The 22,015-nt window shown below is 39.6% G+C and overlaps 1 protein-coding gene and 1 long non-coding RNA gene across 2 annotated transcripts; one reads left to right on the top strand and one right to left on the bottom strand.

Annotated features, from left to right (window-relative positions):
* The first annotated feature begins 16,093 nt into the window (after nt 1–16,093).
* Nucleotides 16,094–17,608, top strand: LOC137242382 (putative nuclease HARBI1). The gene is made up of 4 exons (XM_067769689.1): nt 16,094–16,286; nt 16,338–16,779; nt 16,843–16,987; nt 17,047–17,608. The coding sequence occupies exons 1-4, from the start codon at nt 16,165–16,167 to the stop codon at nt 17,433–17,435; spliced, it is 1,098 nt and encodes a 365-aa protein (XP_067625790.1). The 5' UTR covers nt 16,094–16,164; the 3' UTR covers nt 17,436–17,608.
* On the bottom strand, nt 17,421–18,611 carry LOC137242383 (uncharacterized). The gene is made up of 3 exons (XR_010950213.1): nt 18,482–18,611; nt 18,241–18,418; nt 17,421–18,179 (listed from the first exon to the last, which is right to left on the bottom strand). It is a non-coding gene; the product is annotated as an uncharacterized lncRNA (long non-coding RNA).
* Between the last annotated feature and the right edge of the window lie 3,404 nt (nt 18,612–22,015).

Here is a 22,015-nt window from a genome sequence, read left to right as displayed (position 1 = left end):
TTATCTCGTTTAAAAGTTATTCGCGGAAAACCCGTCGATACTATTGTCGCTTTTTTCGTTGTTGCAATTAAATAAACGAAAACAAATGAAGGTGGTGAATAGGGTTGCCAGCTTCGAAATAAAGTTGCAGAATGGGCACGACTATGAATGAACGGAAAGAATTAATTGCATTTATCGATACGGGCAGTGAGTGCAGTATGGTTAAAGCTGTGGTAGCAAATAATTTAAATTACGAAAAAGAAAAATGCGCTCTAAAAATAAGTGGGTTTTGCGGCGGTGTTATTTACGCGAATGCAGAAATACGTGTCCAACTACAAATTAACAATTTAAAACGGTTCGTAAATTTATACGTGGTAGATGATGAACTATTAACGGCGGAGTTATTACTAGGCCAAGACTTATTTAATGATATGCGTGCGGTTTTGTTGATGGCCGCATAACATTTGCGAATGGAAATAAATTTGATATTGACAATATTAACTGCGGGTCTAGTGAGCTTAGTGTAAAATCGGATTTATTGCACTTGTTAAGCAAATACGAAGACATTTTCGCGACAAATATGAACGAAATCGGTAAAACGTATTTAGTTGAAATGGTAATTGAACTGGAAACGGAAGTCCGTATCGGGCAAAAACCATTTAGGGTACCTTAACCTAAAAAGAAAATCATATAAGATATGATAAATGAACTCTTAGCGTGCGACAAAATCTGCAAATCGAATTCGGAATATGCAAGTCCAATGCTTTTGGTGAAAAAGAAAAACGGTAGCGAGAGATTATGCGTTGATTTTAGGCGATTGAATCAGCATATGCGTAAAGAGGTTTTTCCAATGCCAAACATTGAAGAACAATTACAAATTGCCAAACGATATACTTATTTTACCGTGTTAGACTTAAACAGCGAGTATTTTCAGATACCTATCGCGAAAGACAGCCAAAAATAGACAGCGTTCGTAACGACAGAAGGGTTATTCCAATTTAAGCGTATGCCATTTGGTATTTCAGCGTTTGATTGCCAAAATAAAAGATCGGGTTAAAAGTGACGGCATGATGAACTATATGGATAACATATTAATCGGAAGTCAAAACATAAGTGAAATGTACGACAAGCTAGATCGAGTTTTAAACGCAATTCGTGACGCGATCGTAACGCTTAATATAAAAAAAATGTGAGTTTTTGAAAAAAACAATACAATTTTTGGGTCACGAGTTAACGCCCGATGGCATCGCTCCAGCTTTAGCAAAAACAGTTTCAATACGTGATTTTAAAACGCCAACGAGTGTAACTGAAGTTAAAAAATTTCTCGGACTAAGCGGATATTTTCGTAAATTTGTGCCAGGATATGCTTTGATAGCCGCTCATTTAAATAAATTATTACGTAAAAATGAAGCTTTTGTGTGGTCAAATGATCAATAATGTGCGTTTAATAAACTGAAAACGATTTTAGTATCTCGACCTGTGATTGCAGCATTTCGAGTTGATGTAGAGCATCAAGTGCATACGGATGCAAGCGTGATCGGTTTAGCGGGTATTTCATTGTAAAAAGAAAATGAAGGTTGGATGCCGGTTATATATTACAGCCGAGCGACCAATGACGCAGAGAAAAAGTACATAGTTATGAACTCGAAACGCTTGCTATGGTTGAATCTGTCGAACGATTTCGGTACTATATCTATGGTAAACGCATAAACCAAATAACAGACTGTAATGCGATATCTACTGCCATGAAAAAACGTGAGTTTGTGCCGCGTATCGCTAGGTGGTGGTTACGGATTCAAGACTACGAACTTGAAATTGAACATCGGAGTGGATAGCGGATGGCGCATGTCGATGAGTTAAGCAGCGCACCAGCTGAAGAGGCGCATGAAATCGTAGTATCAACGTTAAAAACTGACAAAGTGCAAATAACTGAAGAAGATTGGTTGTTTAGCATGCAGCTGCAAGACGAGCATATTAAAGAAATAGTAAGTAAATTACAGGGTTTCGATAAAAATACATCTAAAGAAATTAAGCTTAGCAACGGTAGGTTGTAGAGGGTTATTAACGGCAAGGATGCTTGGGTAGTTCCAAAAGCTTTGCGTTGGCAAATCATGCAAAGTGCGCACGAAAAAGCTGGGAATTTTGATCTTGAGAAAACACTTCAGCGTATTGGTGAGCATATGTGGTTAACTCGCATGCGAAACTTTGTAAAATCATACCTCAAGTCGTGTATTGAATATGCGTACAACAAGGTTCCTGGTGGAAGAAAAGAAGGTGAGCTTCAATTTGAGCATATACGTCGATCATCTTGGACCGTTTCCGAAACTCAAAACGTAACGAGCATTTATTAGTTATTATCGACGCTTTTACACGTTTTATTATGCGACCAGTCAAAAGTACTGCGACCAAATACGTAATCGAAGTTTTTAACGAGATAAGTAGTTTTGTGCGTATGCCCGAACGCATAATATCTGATCGCGGTACGGCATACACTTCTAAGGAATTCGAGCGATTTTGCATGGATAACGACATCAAACATATTTCTGACGCAGTTAGAACGCCAAGAACGAAATAAATGGTAGAACGTTGTAACAGAACCATTTTGTCCATGTTCTTCCCAACTGTGAATGAGTCGATTCGAAACATACAAGGGGTGATAAACAGTATGAAAAACAAAATAACATCACGAACGCCTCAAGAGTTACTTCTTGGGTATTAACCAAGAGATATTCTACAAAATAAGGTTGTACTGGCATTGCAACACCACGATACAACAAACGTCAACTTAAACGAATTACGCACAGCAGCAGCAGCACGAATTAAGAGAGTGACTCAAAAGTAAACAACGATTCGACAGGAAGCATTCAACTCCAACCAAATATAACATCAACGATTTGGTTGTTGTTGAATACGAACTGCCAAGTACCGGAACGTCACGCAAGCTAGAGCCACGGTACAGGGGGCCTTTTCAAATTATTCGTGTACTTAACAATGATCGCTAAGTGGTTCAGGATATACCTGGATCAAGTCGAACTAAACGGCAATATTCGTCCCTGTATGCCAGCGACCAAATTAAACCGTGGTGTACTTTACCACAACTTTGCGACAATGAAGAAACCAACTATTTTGATAACAGCAATGAAGAATCATCAGCGGAACATGGCAGATCCGCAGTATCAGGAGAGGCCGAGCTGTAAGGGTGGCAACTCTATACATACATGTCAGTCAGTAGTAGTTGAGTAGAAGCGAAGACACGACCGTGCGAGCGCGCGTTCAAATGAATATGCATTTCTATAAATTTTCCTAATATTATAATATAATATTATATATAAGGTGGCTAAGTGCGTTGTATTTTATTTAATCTAAAATTCAGCTTAAGCCTTTCCCAAGGGACATCAATCTTTCCTCACAGGTTTCTTCCAGTTAAGTGGGGGTTGTTTACCTCCCTGCTGCTAAATGTGAGTTTCGATAGGAATAATTACGGGGCGGAAAGCCATGTTGTTGTTGTAGCAATGCTCGCCCCACCTAATAGTTGCGACCGATCACAAATTGTCATCAAGATCCTTTAACGGGAGTTCAAGGAAACTTGCTGTTTCAACAGGGGTGGACCATAATGAAAGGGGTTTTAGAGGCCTTGGTTCCACATTACAATTAAAGAGATAGTTGATGTCATGTGGGGACACATTGCAAGCGGGGCATACATTTTGTATGTCGGGGTTGATTCTGGATAGGTAAGAGTTTAACCTGTTACAGTATCCAACGAAGTTGAGCTAGAGTGACTAGCGTTTCCCTGCGGAGTATGTGTTCCTCTTCCGCAAGTTTTTGGTACTGTTCTTTGAGTACTGGATTCACCGGGCAATTCCTGGCATAAAGGTCCGACGCCTGTTTGTGGAGTTCACCAAGAACCTGCTTGTTTTTTTTTTTGCTTCATACGGCTGAGTTCTCAGGTGCCGTATATCCTCAAAATGCTTACGGAGATTACTCCTTAAGTCCCTAGGCGGTGTTGACTCATCAACCAGAAGTATTCTCGCCTCATTATGTAGATGGTTTTCTGGGGACATAAGAAGACAGCCCATGGCGTTTCTGAGAGCAGTGCTTTTGCTGGCCTGTAGCTTCTTCCAGTGGGTAGTTTTTAGGCTTGGCCACCATATAGGGGACGCGTAGCTTGCAATCGGCTGGCCAATTGCTTTGTATGTGGTAATGAGCGTTTCTTTGTCTTTACCCCAAGTACCAGCCAGCAAGGGATTTGAGGATTTTATTACGGCTCTGGATTTTCGGTAAAATTGCGGCTGCTTGCTCACCAAAATGTAGATCCTCCTCAAACGCCACACCCAAGATTTTGGGGTGTAGGACAGTCGGTAGCGTAGTGACATCGACGTGGATGTTCAAAGTGGTCAACATTTGGGACGTCCCTGTTGCAAATAAGGTTGCGGAGGATTTAATCGGTGATAATACCAGGTTTCGCGAGGCGAAAAAACTGGAGAGATCAGAGAGGTAGCCGTTTATTCTGTTATTCTGTTGCAAAGCTCATCGATAAGTGGGCCTGGGTCTGTGACCATTATTGTGCAGTCATCGGCGTAGGAAACGATAGTAACTACTTCTGGTGGCGAAGGTAGCTTAGATATGTAGAAATTGAAAAAAGTGGGGATAGCACACCACCCTGTGGCACCCCTTGTTTAATTCTTCTTGGTTTTGATGTTTCATTTCTAAATTGCACCGATGCCTGCCGACCACCCAGATAATTTGCAGTCCACCTTTTAAGACAAGGGGGAAGGGTAGACCCTTCCAGGTCTTGCAGTAACGTGCCTTGGTTGACGGTGTCAAAAGCTTTTGATAGATCTAACGCAACGAGTACTGTTCTTTGGTTGGGGTTTTGATTTAAACCGCAATTTATCTGGGTGCTGACGGCATTTAGCGCGGTGGTGCTTTGGAATTTTCTGAAGTCATGCTGATGATAGCCTAGCTGCAATTTTGCTTTGAAGTAGGGGAGCAAAGTGGGTTCAAGCGTCTTGGCTACTGGGCGATATGACGCTCCTATGTTAGCTGGTTTCTTAGGCTTTAGTAGCGAGACCATCTTGGCCATTTTCCATTTTTCGGGTATAACAAAGGTGGAAAGACACAGGTTGAAGACATGTGCTAAATATTTGAAACCCTCTTTCCCTAGGCTTTTTAGCATCGGCATGGCTATGCCGTCTGGGCCCACTGCCTTAAATGGTTTAGCATGACCGATGGCATCCTCAACCTCTTTGGCGGTGATGATAATTGGTGTCGCGCTGAATTTATGTTTATGTGCGTGTCTGTTGGCCCTCCGTCTATCTTTGTCGACCGTAGAATGCTTTATATATTGTCGGCAGAAAGCGCTCGCGGATTTTTCGCATTCTACAGCTCTTTATCGCCAAAGGCGATGGAACATTTGTCATTATGCCTAGACGGATTCGATGGGGACTTTACGGTGGACCAAAGTTTACCTACACCGGCAGAGAGGTTACAACCGCTTAGGTGCTCCTCCCATTTCGCCCGCTTGTGTTCATCCACAAGCAATCTGATGCGTTGGTTTATATCCCTTATTTGGGGTCGCCGAGATCGAGTTGTCTTACAAAGTCACGTCCTCTCGCTAAACTTGCGGCCTCCGTCGGGAAGTGGGGCCGAATTTCGGGAATTCTACCGTCGAGAATGAAACGAGCCGAGGGATAGGGATAGGGAGGGCAGCAAAGCGGTTGTCTGTAAAGGATTTGTATTCGTCCCAATTTCCTTTTTTAAAGTTAATGAAAGTGCGTTTTTCTATGATGGTGAAGTCGGCGGTACGCTCGAGCGAAATAAGTATAGGCAGGTGGTCGGGTGCCAATGTTACCATCGACTGCCAGTTGACGCAGTTTACGAGTTCTGTGCTCACGATTGAAATATCTGGCGTCTCCGTTTATTGTGCAGAACGTCGTTTCTTCTATTTGATCCGCCAACATCTCACCCCTACTGTCCGCCCGCAAATTTGAATGCCATAGGTCGTGATGGGCATTGAAATCGTCTAAGATAATGCGATTGTTGCCAGTGAGTAAGGCGCTGATACTAGGGCGGTATCCACTGGAGCAACAGCTGGTAGGAGGGATGTAGATGTTGATGATTTCTAGGTTTCCATCGCCTGACCGGACAGATAAGCCTTGACGCTCTAAGACACTGTCCCTGTGGTCGATGCCGGGATAAAATATATGATATTGCACAGAGTGGTGTATGATAAACGCGAGGCCGCCTCCATTTCCGCTCTTGTGATATTTTCTGTGGACATTATACCCAGAACAGGTCTGCAGTGCAGATCTTGCTGTGGGTTTAGTCTCTTGAATCGCAGCAATGTGGATGTTGTGCCGCTTCATGAAATTGACTATCTCCGTGAACTTCCCAGTGAATCCATTACAGTTTAACTGAAGAAGTCTGAAGTGCATAGGGGGAGACGTCGCCACTCTGGGAGTAATTGACGGGTGACTACGCCGGGGTTTTGGAAGGCTAGGACGCAACTGCTGTTGTGATCCTGGGACTGGACGTCCTTGGGTAAGCATTGGGGTACACGCTGTATTCGGGTATGCGGCCTGACAACATGGCGCAATGAAACCCGTCGGGGGGTTGCCGTCGAGGAGACCAGAACATCTAGGAAAGTGGCGCCGTCCATGGCAGGAGCTGCATTGGGCGGATGTCGCAAACATATATATTCTGTGCTGGCAAACGGTGCAAAGGGAGGTAGGGACTAAGAGTATGTTTCCCTGACCTACACAATTGCTGTCGGAAAAGAGGGGGGGGGGGGGGGAGAAGACGGGGCAAGGGCTGATGCTCGGCATTGCTCCCGACTCTACTACGGAGATTGTAGGTATGAGTGGGAGCAGCCGTGTGAGTTGGTGGCGCCGTGGGGCACGAGCAGCTGCGGGTACTTGTTGTGGCTTGTTGAGCAGCGGAGCTGCTGGAAGGTAGCGGGGGGAGCTAGGCGCAAACCAGGGATGCAACCATCCCTTGCACGAGACACACTAACAAGAGTATGACCGTCCTAAAAAGATTCTTTTCGGGCAGACGCAGCAAAACCATTTCTCAGGACCGAGGTCAGGAGACGGACCCGGATTGGATTCGATACCTGCCCGGAGTAAGAGAATATGGAGCAGTCCCGCTGCAAGGAGCTGCTGGGAGGATGTCAATTTGTGGGAGGGACGCAACAAATTAAATGGGGTTACCCTGAAATGATAGTCCTTGGTCGGGAAAAATCCCGAGTCGTTCCGGCACATAGAACCGACTGCCTTGGGAAGCGAGCGGAAAATCATCATCTACTGCCATTATATCGCGCCATAGCCGTGACCGTTCTTCTCCTTTCCTCTTCTTCGCCCAAAAACGAAATTATTATTAGCTTCAAAAACTATTTCGTCTATTTTGCAAACAAAAATAAATACAAATTTTTGCCGCAATGTGTCGCTCGACCGCCGCTTAATGTGAATTACCAAAATGTATCGTACTATGATGCGCCGCAGCCGCGCCTACCTTTAGGCAAGGTGTACACGAGACTACGCGTCATAGACGCGTATTAGACGCTGCATGCGAAATCTGTACGCTTTGATGCCGAACACATGTACTTGAATGGAGAGTTGCACACGAGGCGTAAGCTGCATGAAAGCGACAAACCACGAAAGCTTCATGTAGCTAAGCGTACAGTAATGTTGGTCGCTGAGCGTACGTACGCTTGAAAAACAGAAAGAACAAGATGTTTGTTTACGTTTTTCTGTATGCAAATTTGTGTTATTAGTTATTTAATAATAGTGCGTGAAAGGTATATGTAGTTCAAAACACTTTTCGATTTTAATAAAGTTTATTAAGTAATAGCATTCTTGCTTATGACTAATTTTACAAAAGTTTATGGCATTAGCTTTGAGTTTTGAATATTTAAATTATTAAGTTTGATACTTTATGCTGCGCGTATAAAATCACGTCCGTTCGTCTCAAGTGTTTTTTCAGAACTGTCCTTTCTGTATTTTTTGATCGTCTATTCGTCCGTTAGTTATTAAGCGTTGGTCAAGTTTTCGTTGAGTCTCAGAGTCGCTTTTTATCAGGGTCGCTTAGGTCAGAGTTGCATTCCCACATTCGACTATCCTGACAGGGCATTCGACTCGAATGCTGGGCGCCATTTCTTCATATTCTCCACCACAGAATAGCTTTTGGCTGGCCCCTCCGAGTTCCCCACTTTCTCGACTGAATACCGTCCGCGATTGAGTTTCTCGATGACCTTATACGGCCCAAAAACTTAGCTTTGAGTTTCAATCCCGAACCTAACTGGGTTCTTTTAATGGCTACTAGCTCCCCTGGTGAGTATGTTGATTCAAGTACTCTCTTTTTGTTAAAATATTTTCTATTCTCTTCCTGAATTTTTTTTATATTTTCCCTTGCCTCCTCTCGAATCTCGTCCCGTTCCTCATCTAAAGCCTGAAAATTTTCTTCCTCGATAAATGCTCGAATATCTGCGATGTCGCTTGTGCGCATTTCTACGCCTGTCAATACCCTAAACGGAGTATGTTTCGTGCTACGTGGGGGTGTGTTATTGATTGTTTGTTGCACCCGTTCGACATGTTTATACCACACCTTTGGGTCTCCCGCACATAACTTGGCTAATATTGGAACGACGATTTTATGAATGCGTTCGACCTACCCGTTACCGCGCGGTACACCTGTAGCAATAAGGAGATGCTGAATCATCACATTTTTACAATATTCTTCAAATACCTTTGCCGTAAAGGCTGTTCCTCTGTCTGTAATGATCCGCTCTGGGTTCCCGAAAGTAAACGCTAACTTTTGGCACTTGTCCTCTACTTCTGCAGCACCTGTACTCTTCGTTGGATAAAGCCAAACGAATTTTGAGAAAGCATCTACAATAACAAGAATGTGATTATAGCGTTTCTCTGTTTGCTCCATGGGTCCTACGTGATCTATGTCGAGGGTCTTGAGGGGTCTGTCCGCCTTATCTATAGTGCTAAGAAGCCCCTCTTTCTTACCTGCCTTTGCGTCTATGATGATACACTCAACACACGCTTTTACTACAGCTTTTACCTTTGCACCTAAGTTCGGAATATAGACATTTTTTTCTACCAGATCTTGCATCTTGTTTGCGCCGAAGTGGCCTTGCTGGTGCGCGATTTTTATTATTTCGTGTTCCATCATCGCTGGTACTACAAGTAGCTCTTTAGATGAATCTTTATAAAATAGGTCGTATTTTAAGTAATAATCTTCATAACTGTTATTCCCCAGGGCAATTCTGACAGCACGAGTCCACTCATCTTTCAACTGTGCTTCCTTGATACGATGCCGTAAAGTATCTCCAAATGTTAAGCAAATTACTCGACTTAACGCGTCAACTTGCTTCATCTTAGGCCCTGAACGGTGCTCTATGGTATAATCAAATTCCTGTATATACCCACCTAGACACCCTTAAAGGAACATCATCTTTTCGCATCGTCATTGCAAAAGCGTTGCAGTCTGTCACTATTTTGAATTTGGTTCCCAAAATATAAACTCGCCACTTTTTAAGGCTTGGATGATGGCGAGCACCTCTAGTTCGTATGAATGGTACTTTTGTTCTGCTGGTGTCGTTTTCCTACTCATGTACTGGACAGGATGTAGTTGTCCGTCATCACTGTATTTCTGTAAAAAAATGCTCCATAACCGTACTTACTGGCGTCCGTATGAACCTCAGTTAACGCTGCGGGATCATATATTTTGAGTACGGGTGCACTCGTCAAGGCATTTTCAGCTGTTGTACTGCACCTACTTGCTCATTTCCCATTATAAATTTAACGTTTTTCTTCAGCAATGATAATGGCCTCGCAATTGTTGCGTACTTAGGGATGAAACGACGAAAGTAAGATGTGAGCCCCAGATAACGCTGGAGTGACTTCTTGTCTTTCGGTACCGGAAAATCTCTCACTGCTCTCGTCTTCCCATTTGAAACTTTTATGGTTGAATCTTTAATGATATAACCGAGAAAATTCACTGCCTTTTTCAGAAATTGGCATTTTTTCCACTTTATCCTAAGGCCGTGTGATTCCGCTACTGCCAGAACCTTTTTCAACTTTTCGATTCCTTCACGTTCGTCTTTGGATAGGACTATGAGGTCATCCATATAGATAACTACAGTACCCTCTTGCACCAACTCATTAAAAATTGAAGAGATAAATCTACAGAAAACTGCGGGTGAGTTCGATATACCGAACGGCACGAAACTAAACTCAAATTGGCCGTTGTGTGCGACAAATTCCGTGAATTTCTTTGACCCCGAGTCCAACGGCACGTGGAAAAACCCGTCTTTTAAGTCTAAAGCTGTGAAAAGCTTTGCCTTTTCCAACCGCTGAAGGACATCATCAATCAAAAGCATAGGGAAGTTGTCCCTTACTACTTTCTCATTTAGTCTCCTATAGTCTCAGCAAAGTCTTTTGGAACCATCTTTTTTCACTGCCAATACTATGGGTGACGCGTATTCCAAAGTGCTTGGGCAGATAATTCCTTCATCCAGCCAGTCTTTTACCTGTTTGTCGACTATTGCCTGATCGGAAATGGGTAGTCTTCTAGGGCGAATATAGACAGGAATGTCGTCTTTTAATATGATTTTCATTACTACAGGGGAAACTCTAGTTTTCTTCGGCCTATAAGCTTCGATGAGATTGGTCAATTCTGACTTACACTCACTACTCAAATGCTCCAAATCGTGGTTGTTTTTCTTACTCTCCTCGGCAATGTTGGATAGATTTGACCAAACTCAACTACTAATTCCCTGATACCCTCACCATCTTTTCCATTCGCGGGATCTCCACCTTTCACGCCCTTTTTATCTTTGACACTATCACACTATCTTATGTTCCCAAGACTCGAGTGGTTTTTCCTTATATTTCGGCTGAAACTTTGCTCCTTCATTCCCTATGAACACATTAACTAGGTTCAAAATGCCATTCCCAAGGACCACGCTGTATAAAATATCCTTCTCTGTGGTCACATGAAATTTAATTTTAGATTAATTCCGCCTATTTTGACTTCATGTTCAAAACTACCTATGGTGGTTATCGTCGCACCACCGATACCTGTTAACTTTCTTGCTTCGTTGGTTAATTCAATACCATCTATCATTAAGAGCGTATCATAACGTATGGCACTGATGTCACTACCCGTATCGATAAAAGCGGATATTGTAACATTATTGGTGCTTAATTCCTTAAAAACCCGATTACCTGATGGAGTCAAAGTCAATATTTCAAAATCCGATGTCATATGCAGACTATCTTTCTCTTTCTTTGATACTTCCTTCTTATTATCCTTTTTTTATTTTTACTTTCGACCGCGCGATGACCGACCTGATTACACTTGAAGCACTTGAAACCCTTCAAATCGCAATTTTTGGCTAAATGCCCTTTTACACCGCACTTAAAACATGCAGGATCGGTTGTTTGCTTGGCTTCTTGTGCTCTACACCCCGCTACAGGGGCTTGTTGGCTTGTCTTTGAATAAGTTTGTGCTTTAGAACTTTTCATTTTCTCATATACTTTTAAATTAATCTTAAGTTCCACAACTGTTTGCGCCTGAAACAAGATTGACTTATTCTACCAGGAATCCGGAATGCCTTTCGCAAAATACTCAATTAATATCTCCTCGTCAAGGTTGTTAGCACTCCCTATCTCCATCAAGCAGTACAAGTATTCTCGCAGGGTCTCCGACGGTTTTTTACGCCGATTCTCTAACATTTTGTGAACCTCGACAGCTGACAACTTTTTACCGAACTCTTTGTTAAGCGTTTCTCTCAAAGATTTCCAGTCAAAAATGTTAGATTGGCTTCTAACAAATGCTCTGGCATCACCCTTTAAAAGCTGTCTTGCATAAACGAATTTTTGCAATTCGTTCCACCCGAGAGTGAACGCGTTGTCCTCGAAATCCCTAACCCACTGGCCTATACTTAGGTACCCTACTCCCGTAAAATGGCCCATCGAGTCCGCTATATCGCGCAAGCTAAAATGTGACGGCTGAACAGTCGCTGGTTGTTGGGGAACACCGGAGGCATCCCCGTATAGGGACACGTTATGATCTGAATCGGATGCCCCATCATCGTTATATAAACCATAATGCTGGGGCAACCTTGTTTGTAGGTTAACCTTTCGTCCTGCTGTACTCAAACCTAGCTCTGTCAACTTCTTTTTCAGTCCGTCCACCGTTAATGCTGTAATTGTCGCTACGTCCATAGTGTTAGTTGCGCAAATGATTAGTACGAATGAAAACGAACAAGGATTAAGATACTTAAATTTGTATTAGCTTTTGTAATTTTATCAAACTAAACTACTAAATTTAAACTTTAAATTTTTAGGGTAATTAAATACATATGTCAACCCAATTGAATTTTAAAGATAATTTAGTTTTTATTATTCGTACTCGCTCTTAACTCGTTCGAATTGTTGAAAAAAAATTAACAAATTTTTTATTCCTTTCAAATTCTAAAGCTTTTGTAGTTTTGATTTCTTCAACCGAACTTTATTCGGCTTTGTCGTTCAACCGTTTCTTATTTCATTAATTCTTATTTCTTTTCTATCTGCGCTTTTTATTTATTTTCTGCTTATTTTCATTAACAGATTACATAACTACATAACTTATTAGTTTTTCCTTTCATTTTTCATTAGCAAACGTACATATATTTTCGCTGGTTTGTATCAGCACGTTCGAGTTTACTAGCTACTTTACATCAGAATGTCTTTTCAAATTAACAACTTTTCTCGCTACTCAGATTGGTACACTTATGTTTCTCGTTAAATTTCAACTTAACATACTCGCTTTTCAACTTCATCTATTGACTTCTCAACTTTAACATGAGTACCCGCTACTTACAACTTAAAGCTTTAATTAACTTTCAACTTTTACAATTTAACAGAAAAACTCAACATTTTTAAGTGATAATTTTATCTTTAGTTTTGTTTATACATTTAGCTTCTAAGAATACTATGACCACAAGTGAACACTTAGCTGCAACTTTTTCCTCCGCTCTACTCCTTTGATAGCATTATCTCGTTGAATGTTGGATGGATGATGGCTTCTTCTCTGTACGTCTTCTGTTATTCCTCCAATGCATATGCTCTGCTGGCTTCTCTGCTATTGCGTTCTAAGGCACTTAGATTATTCGGCTTTTGCTATTTAAATTCTTTCTTCGCATAAAGGCGAATCCCGTTGACTAAATTTCTTGCACGGACTCAATTTTTCCTTTAAAGTTTATTTCAGCTACTTTTGCTTTATGGTTTGCAACACATTGCACTAGCGGAGCGTCTTATTTCGACTGAGCCCCCAATTTGTAGTTCAAAACACTTTTCGATTTTAATAAAGTTTATTAAGTAATAGTATTCTTGCTTATGACTAACAAAAGTTTATGGCATTAGCTTTGAGTTTTGAATATTTAAATCATTAAGTTTGATACTTTATGCTGCGCGCATAAAATCTCGTCCGTTCGTCTCAAGTAGTGATGGAACGATATTTCGCTATTGGTGATTGCATCGCCGCTATTGTCAAATCGCTAATAGCTATAGCTATTGCAGTCCAAAAATATCAGTGATTGGCGATTTTCCTTCATTCGATTCTTTTGAATGGCAATCACCTCTGGCAGATTATCGCCAATAGCGATTATAGCGATTGGCGATTTTCCTTCAGCATGAAATTCTAATACTAATATTGATAGCGGGGATGCAATCATCGATAGTGAAATATCGTTCATCACTACTCATCTGTGTGCTCTGCTTTCCGACTGAGTAAAAAAGTTTATTGGCGACAAAAAGAAATAATTTTCTCGAAAATTGGAAAAAATATACGTTTACAAAAGTTTGCCACCTATTATCGAAAAATGGGGATAGCTATCTTAAGAACTGCACAGCGAAAAAATTTCTCGTCAACAGATAGTGGTAAATAAGGGCGAAAAAAGTATGTTTTTTGTGCAGAGAAATTGTGGAAACGGCGAACGGAACAAAGCAAACTTGTGCAACAACAATTTCGACGACGAAGTGATGTGCAATAATTGCAAAAAAGGTTTTGCAATGGGCGTGGAAGCACATCTGGATCCCAAATTGTTAAACTTTCGGTGAGGGCTAAACATAGGGAAGTCACCCTACATTCTGAAGGTCCACTTCGAGAAACAGTACTAAAATTTTACTCGTGTTGCGTACGTAATGTATTGGGATCAAGAACAATGGAAGCCACTTTTAACTGATCGTTCGTTTTTGCCATGGTTGGTTAAGGTGCCTACCGAGCAAGAGCAGTGGCGTGCACGACAAATATCAGCACAAATAAACAAATTAGAGGAATTATGGAAGGAAAATATCGATGCAACATTTCAGGATTTAGAGAAGCCAGGTATAGACACTGAACCATCACAAGTGCTATTGCGTTATGAAGATAGTTATCAATATGAGATAGTTTTTGGTTCACTTGTGCGCCTAGAAACAGAGTACGATAAACATTTAAAAGAATCGCAAACACAGGAGGGTATAGAAATAAGATGGGACGTTGGCCTAAACAAAGAAACAATAGCATATCTTACGCTTGCTCAAACTGATTCGGACATGAAACTAATGCTTGTGTTATTCATAGGTTAATACTTCTAGGCTGTAGCCGTTAATAGTTTTATAAAATTTGTGTTTTTGATGTAAAAATAAAAGAATTATAGATACATATATCACTCGTCTTATTGTAAACAGATTAACTCAAAATTTAAGTTTTTTGGGAGAATGCAATTCAAGCTTTGTTATGGTTTGTATATGGTTGAATTCTCCGGCTAATTTCTAGGGCACTGAAGTGGGTGGCTAATTTTCTGCTAAAGAATATTTTTATAATAGTTTGAAGAATTTTCTATATTTTTCCTCTGTATTTTTCATTAAAAATTGTTTCACTTTACTATACAAATATTATGCAGCCAAATACAACTTTCAGAATAAATTCATACGGAGTATTTCTGAATACATCGGTGTAGTATAATATAGTAAATAAATCATGTTTTTATGGTGTTACATATACAGATTTATTTCGGGTTGATTCATCTTACATTTAAAAATCAAAGCATTTTCAATTAACAAAATTTATAAAACAAAGATGCATAGACATCTATTCCAGCTAGTTTCATCTCATTGAGTATAATACGAGACTAAACATATTAGATTATCACATTTCATCAGTTTACTATAAAAGGTACATATTTTCGTCTTTTTATTCCAATTTTGGTTCATATATTCTGTATACTAAATTAAATTAATGTATAACATTCAATCTAATCCGGTAAACAAACTTAAACATTCAACTTTTATAATCAAGTATACAAATAATTGCAGATTCGCTTATCAAAGATAAATGAAAGCGATCGCCATAGCTGTAAAAAATAGCCATATCTATATTCACTGATAGCTCAAAATCGCTGTATCGACCATCATATCTTCTGTATAGAATCGCTTGTTAAAACAAAGCGATCGCTATAGCTATAAAAAATAGCCGTGATTCAAAAATAGCCATATCTATTTTCACTGATAGCTCAAAATAGCCATATCGTCCATCACTAGTCTCAAGTGTTTTTTCAGAACTGTCCTTTCTCTATTTTTTGATCGTCCATTCGTCCGTTAGTTATTAAGCGTAGGTCAAGTTTTCGTTGAGTCTCAGAGTCGCTTTTTATCAGGGTCGCTTAGGTCAGAGTTGCATTCCCACATATATTGCCAAAGCGAAGAAGGGTATTCAACACCATAAAAGCTTAGTTAGACATTGTTGAAGTGATTAAAAGTCTAAAAAGTGTTGGAAACTAGAAATTACTTTTTTCTCTAGTCCGCGATGGTGTGAAGTTGTCTTTCATAATTTGCAAAGGCACGGGGATGCAAAAAACTTTTAATACCCATTTTCCTTTGGTTTCGGGGACGGATATACCTGAAGAAATTTACACCCCTATTATGAATTTTCATACCATAGACGATAAACGCTTGCTAGCGTATCGTAAAAAATCAGCTTTCATATTGCGATTTCCACACGCCCGATAAATGTGCTATTGTGAATGACAGCAGAGTTTTGCTTACAAATTTTTGTGAATTTATACGAAACAGATTGCAAAAAAAAAAACAAAAATAACCAAATTGAATTGTCTTTACGTAAATTGGCAAAAGTTTTTAAAATATTTAATAAAAAATGTTTTCTGCAACCTCTGTTGCCTTTTACATAAATGAAGAAATTGACGAAACTCGGATAGAGGCCATAGAAAGAAGAAAATTGAGAGATGCTTCCAATCCTCTTGAAATGAACTCTACGCTGTAAGTACTTGACATATTTAAAGTAAAAAAAAGTTTAATAAAAAAAACTAGCTTTCAGAGTAATTTCCGTCTTTCAAAAGAAGCTTTCATGTATGTCTTAACAGAAGTGGAAGGCAGTTTTCGCGCCCGAAAAAATAGGACATCGATCCCAAATATTTTGAAAGTTTGTGCCACATTAAGGTTTCTTGCCCAGGGATCATATCAACAGAGTGTTGGAAATGAGGCTTTAGTTGGATTAGCTCAACCAACAGTTTCAATAGTGTTGACGGAAACACTAAATGCCTTACAAAGAGCACTCTGCAGTAAATGGATCAAATCGAGGTATACAGAGGAAGAAAAAAGGAGAGCTAAAAGAATTTTTTTTAGTACAAGCGGGATTCCAGGCGTAATCGGATGCATTGATGGTACACACGTCAAGATTGTGGCACCGGAGAAAGGTTTGCAACATCTTTATTACTGTCGGAAGGGATACTTCAGTATAAATGCAATGATAGTGAGTATGAAAAAGAAAAATTGTATATAAAAATTTTTAAAACTAATTTTGCATACATTTCAGATGTGCGATGATTTAATGAATATTAAATATGTCAATGCCAAGCACCCAGGGGCCACACATGACTCCATGGTTTTTCAAATGTCAGCGCTAAAGCCACAGTTGGAAGCAATGTATGATCGTGGTGAAGCTAACACTTGGTTGTTAGGTATTTATATATTTCAAAAATAGGTCCAATATGTTACTTTAACCATACGTTTTATTAAGGTGATGCCGGTTACGCCTTGACTCCTTATTTGTTGACGCCTTACAGAAATGCCGACGAAGGTACCCTAGAGAGCATGTATAATAAGCGACATTCAAAGGCTAGAAACATGATTGAAAGAACCATTGGGGTTTTTAAGAGCAGATTTAGATGTTTGCTAAGTGCTAGAGCCCTTCACTACACTCCACCAAAAGCCACTTTAATTATAAATGTTTGTGCGGCTTTACACAATATCTGCAACCATTATAATGTACCCTATGATGATGTGGAAGCTGAAATAAATCAAAATGAAGATTCGGAAGTTCTGGAAGATGGTGTCAACAATGATGGTACTACCTCACGACAAGCAGCGGAACAAATAAGAAGAAGTGTGGTATTGTGCTTACGTTAAAATTCATCTTTTTATTTTAGCTTGAAGAAATAAATCATTTTCATTTAAAAGGTACATGTTTTCATTTATAAGGTATATGTTTTAATATATAAGGTACAAAATTAGTATCACATTCATTGCGAGAAATGTAAAAAACTTAATACTAGGTAAAAAAAAATAAATTCCAAATTAAATTTAATCCTAATCATCACATAATATTTACTAATGTTTCTTTCTGTGCTTATCGCAAATACATAGTTTTTTCAGTTGCCGCTTATATAAGTATAGCTTTTCTTTTTTGAGGGCCAACTTTTCTTTTTTTATATGGTAACATTTTGTTTTGATATTTTCTATATTGGCTAAACGGTCGGCTATTTCCCTAAAATTATTTAAATACTCCCTTTGGAACTCAGCTTGCTGAGCTGTTTGTCGTTCCAGTAGTGCAATCTGTTCGTCTTTTCTCACTCTCCGAGTTATATGAGGCACCTCGCCATGTAACTTTTCATTTTTATGAGGCACCTCCTCATCATCGAGGATCTCCACGCTGAAAAATTGCTCATTTTCGTTGCCATAATTCTCGTCGACATCTGCACCAATTTCTTCTCCTGGGGGATCGCTATAAATTGGGTAGCTCATTAGCCTGTTTACCGTTTCCTCCAGATTTGAAAGACTGGCGGTGTTGTTTGTTCCCCCTCCTGTGGCAGTACATTCTGCACGATTATGGGCGCTCTTTTTTTTTGTTTTGTATTTTAAGTCATTCCATACCTACATTTTAAACACATAATACTATATTCGGTTGAAAGATCACAACTTCTAATATTCTTACCCGTTGCCATGATTCAGAAGATCTTAATGGTGGTCCTATTGAATTAAGTTCATCTGCTATTCTCTCCCAACGTGACTTGCAAAGATTCTTTGGGCATAAACCTCTTGCGAGGTCCGTATTTTCCTCCATTAAAGAAACAAGTCGCTCTAGCTGACGCTTTGTGCTTACAACTCTCGGCCTGAAAAATCACAATATGATTACACTGCCTTTCAAAACTCGGGTTGCTTACTTTAATACTTACATATTTTTAATTTTTTTTCTTTTTAATTTTGTATTTCCTTTTATTAAAATTTTATTGAAATGACTCGCAACTTATCGTGTAAAAATTGAGCAACGATAGCGAGCGTAGAAAATTGAGCAGCTGATGCGATAGTTAGCGTATGGCAATACCACGATAAACGATAAACGCTAACGATCGGGTTTCACACGCTAGAATTTATTTCATAATACGGCATAACAGATTGCAAGCGTTTATCGTGTATCGTATGAGTTCATAATAGGGGTGTTAGTTTCTTATTTTTTTAAATAATTGTTTGCTTTTTGTAACGACGCTCGAAAGTAGCTTCGTGTGCAGATCTTGAGGCGTAGAGAAATTGTAGCTACATGTCGTATCTTGTACGCGTCTATGAAGCTACGCCTCGTGTGCATCTTGCCATACATGCATTTGTTGCGTTCCAATGAAGCGTGATCCAGATACGGTTGGAAATTTAACATGCAAATGCAACAACAACCCTACATGACAGGTACTCGTTACCTAATAGATTACTTAGTCGTCACCGATAACTTGTCACCAATTATCGTCTTAATCACTTTTACATTGATGTAGGCCAAAAAGCAACGCATGCGCATAGTGTACTTATACAAGTGTGTCAACTAAGCGATAAATGTCAAAACTACAAACAGCTTCGCTCACCTGATGCAAATCTCAGGTCTAGAGTTGCATTTTTGGTACGTAAGAGTACTTCAAGCTGAGTTGCATTTGATAGTTTAATAAAACTTTGTAGTATTTACAGATGTAATAGTTGCATATATTTCCGTGGAAATAAGAATACTAGATTTGTAGCGTGCAACAATGCGGAAACATACGGAAAGCAAAATTGATTTAAATTAGAGTCAAAATATAAAGCGCCACACGTGTAACATTAAACAATTTCATTTCTAAGGCTGTTTACACAAATGCATAAGGCAAAATTATATAAACGCTTTGGTCGCTTCAAAGCAAAGACAACGTACGGCGTTTCATTGTTTTTCGTCTGGCGTTGTCAAAGCGTAGGCACGCAACCAAAGCATTTATGTAAATTTTTCGATACTTCGCCCGACAGATGAATTAATGAATGCAACACAACCAAAGCGCCTGTGTAAATCCGCCTTAATCTTTATAGCTGTTAAAGTCTCCTGAAAATAAAATGGTGCTGTAAGTGCAAACAAATTAAACTCCTATATGACACTACTTTATTTTCTATGTATTTTTCTTGTATTTCCTTTTGTATTTTTTGTCGAGGAAGCCAGTACTGGTGTAAGTGTGTAAACTATATTTAAAAAAAAAACTATTAGTTTGGCGACCTTTCTATTTCATAAGTTTTTATTTGCGGGTTGAGGTCCGATTATTTGGAAAATAAAACACAGATGTTTTAAATTTTTTACCAATATATTTCGGTTACATGCGATAACCGTCCTCAGGGTGAACTATAAACAAACAGAACACAAAATAACATATAATTTACATCAAACAACAATTAACAAAACTTCTTAAACATTAAAAATATAAATTTTTGACACGTCTTTCCCTTTCTACGTGGAGTTAAAAAAATATTAAAAAATAGTTAACTCTGCCCAGAACCCAAATTTCAACCGAAACAACAATGGCAACCTAGGTTTTCCCGTCATGCTCACTTAAGCGAGTGCCTGTCAGAAAGAAGTCAACACACTTGTACTTGTACACTATGCGCACGCGCTCTCTCAAAATAGTATACGTGTGACTCGCTTTCTCGCCCTCACCTATAGTGTTTTCGCCATTCCTTCTCGCTCGATGTTATTTACATTTTGAAGTTACTTCTTTAGGTATGTTTTCGTTATCGCTAACCAAAACATAAACAACAACAACACGAGTAACTGTCTTGCCGGTTACCCGTACCGGTTACCTTCTGTCAATTCGCTTTTTCCATGAATCAAACGCGTCTTTTTTGTTTAAATAATATTCAGTTAATAAATAATTCATATTTATAATGGTTTTTACAATTTAAGTTATTTCCTTATGACCCTAGTAAACTGTACATATAAATAAATAAATAAAATATTGATATGTACAAGCTACATAAATACTTTAACGTGCATTCATAGTCGTGCCCATTCTGCAACTCTGTTTCGAAGCTCAGAGTGATGCTGCCCAATTTTTGCTGTGCTGGTGTTGTTCAACATAAGTTTGCAGAGCCATATGAGTTTTGTGGGTAAAATACCGGAACATAGGCAGCCCAAATTCGTGTTATCAAAGTCGATTCACAGGTGATGGTGAGCCTTTGGCCTTCACCTTTTCCCATAATATGCTTGGTAGGGCCATATATGTGGTAATAAAAAGGCGGAGGGATAGTTGTTACAGGTTTCCTGTTATTTGAGCGAATGTATGTTCTTCTTACAGCCACAGCTGAAATATTTGGAACATTGCTATGCGCACATCGTCAAAATCAAACCACCTAGAATAAAAAGAAACTAATATCAGTAATAAGAGATTAAAAGTTTTTAATATAACCGGAAAAGTGCTCTATAAATAGGATTCCACAATTGGCTCTTTTCTTAGAGCCCAAAAGCTCAAGGGACTCAATGAGATTTCAGATAACCAGAATCAAGATCTTGTAAAGTAACTTCAAGTGAACCACCACCATGCCAAGCCATCTTCAGATGGCAGGGGTAACCGAAGATACTTCGCTGTTGCATTTATAGAAAGCATAAAATAATAGCAAGGGGTAATTGATGTTACGAAGTAAATTATGGTGCTACAAAAACAAAAACAAATAAATGCAGATCACTGTTTAATACATTATGCGAAGTTCTTGAATAGATGTGCAAATTGAAAAGGCAAAGTACTGCTAAAACTGCTTTCCCCGAGTAACCAGGGAACCAATTCATATGACTACGCCTATCATTCTTTAGCTGCAGTGCCGAGCACCAGTTCTGTGTTGGACAGGAAAATAAACGTTTGGATGTCTCCAAGTTGTTCATATGATACAGAATATACTCGTTTGCTGCATCTGACCAGTACATCTAATTTTCCCCAATTTTCTGGGCTCAGCAAGGGTATCCTCCTGTATGGTGCATTTGTTACACCCTGCTGCCTGGCCGCTCACCCAACAACACCAGGCACGACGGAACTTGCCTTGCGACACTCAAAGTGCACTCACGCATTTCAAGGCTCCAGCAGGTTAGTGGGCTTAGAGTATACCCGCGGTAGCTATGCCTTTCGTAAGAGGCGACTATAATACCAAATTGATTGAAGGGGTTTTGTAGCGCAACTCTTTCAATGGGTTCCGAGCGAAATATATAGCCTCTCCAACCCAATTGTCAACGTCACCTACCCGTGGCGAAACCTGTTTCTTTAACAGCCGGGGCTCTGGCGACCTCATGTTCCTTATGGATCTGCATTTGAAGGCTCTTAGTTAGTTGGCATCGCTTACTTAACCGGTATATTCTAAAGTAAAAACCAAAACAAAATATAGGTTAAGTTGAACTGGCCAGTTCATGAGGACCTCGCGTAGACTGAATGAGTCCTTAGTGTTACCAG

Source organism: Eurosta solidaginis, chromosome 2 (genome assembly GCF_040869045.1).
Source record: "Eurosta solidaginis isolate ZX-2024a chromosome 2, ASM4086904v1, whole genome shotgun sequence".
NCBI lineage: Eukaryota > Metazoa > Arthropoda > Insecta > Diptera > Tephritidae > Eurosta > Eurosta solidaginis.
This window is presented reverse-complemented; position numbering and strand designations above follow the sequence as displayed.

What these genes read in the sequence shown, in the direction of transcription:
- LOC137242382 (XM_067769689.1), top strand. Translation starts at nt 16,165, where the DNA reads ATGTTTTCTGCAACCTCTGTTGCCTTTTACATAAATGAAGAAATTGAC. An exon ending in CTTGAAATGAACTCTACGCT is followed by an intron (nt 16,287 to 16,337) that starts GTAAGTACTTGA and finishes AAAAAAAACTAG; the next exon opens with CTTTCAGAGTAATTTCCGTC. An exon ending in TCAGTATAAATGCAATGATA is followed by an intron (nt 16,780 to 16,842) that starts GTGAGTATGAAA and finishes CATACATTTCAG; the next exon opens with ATGTGCGATGATTTAATGAA.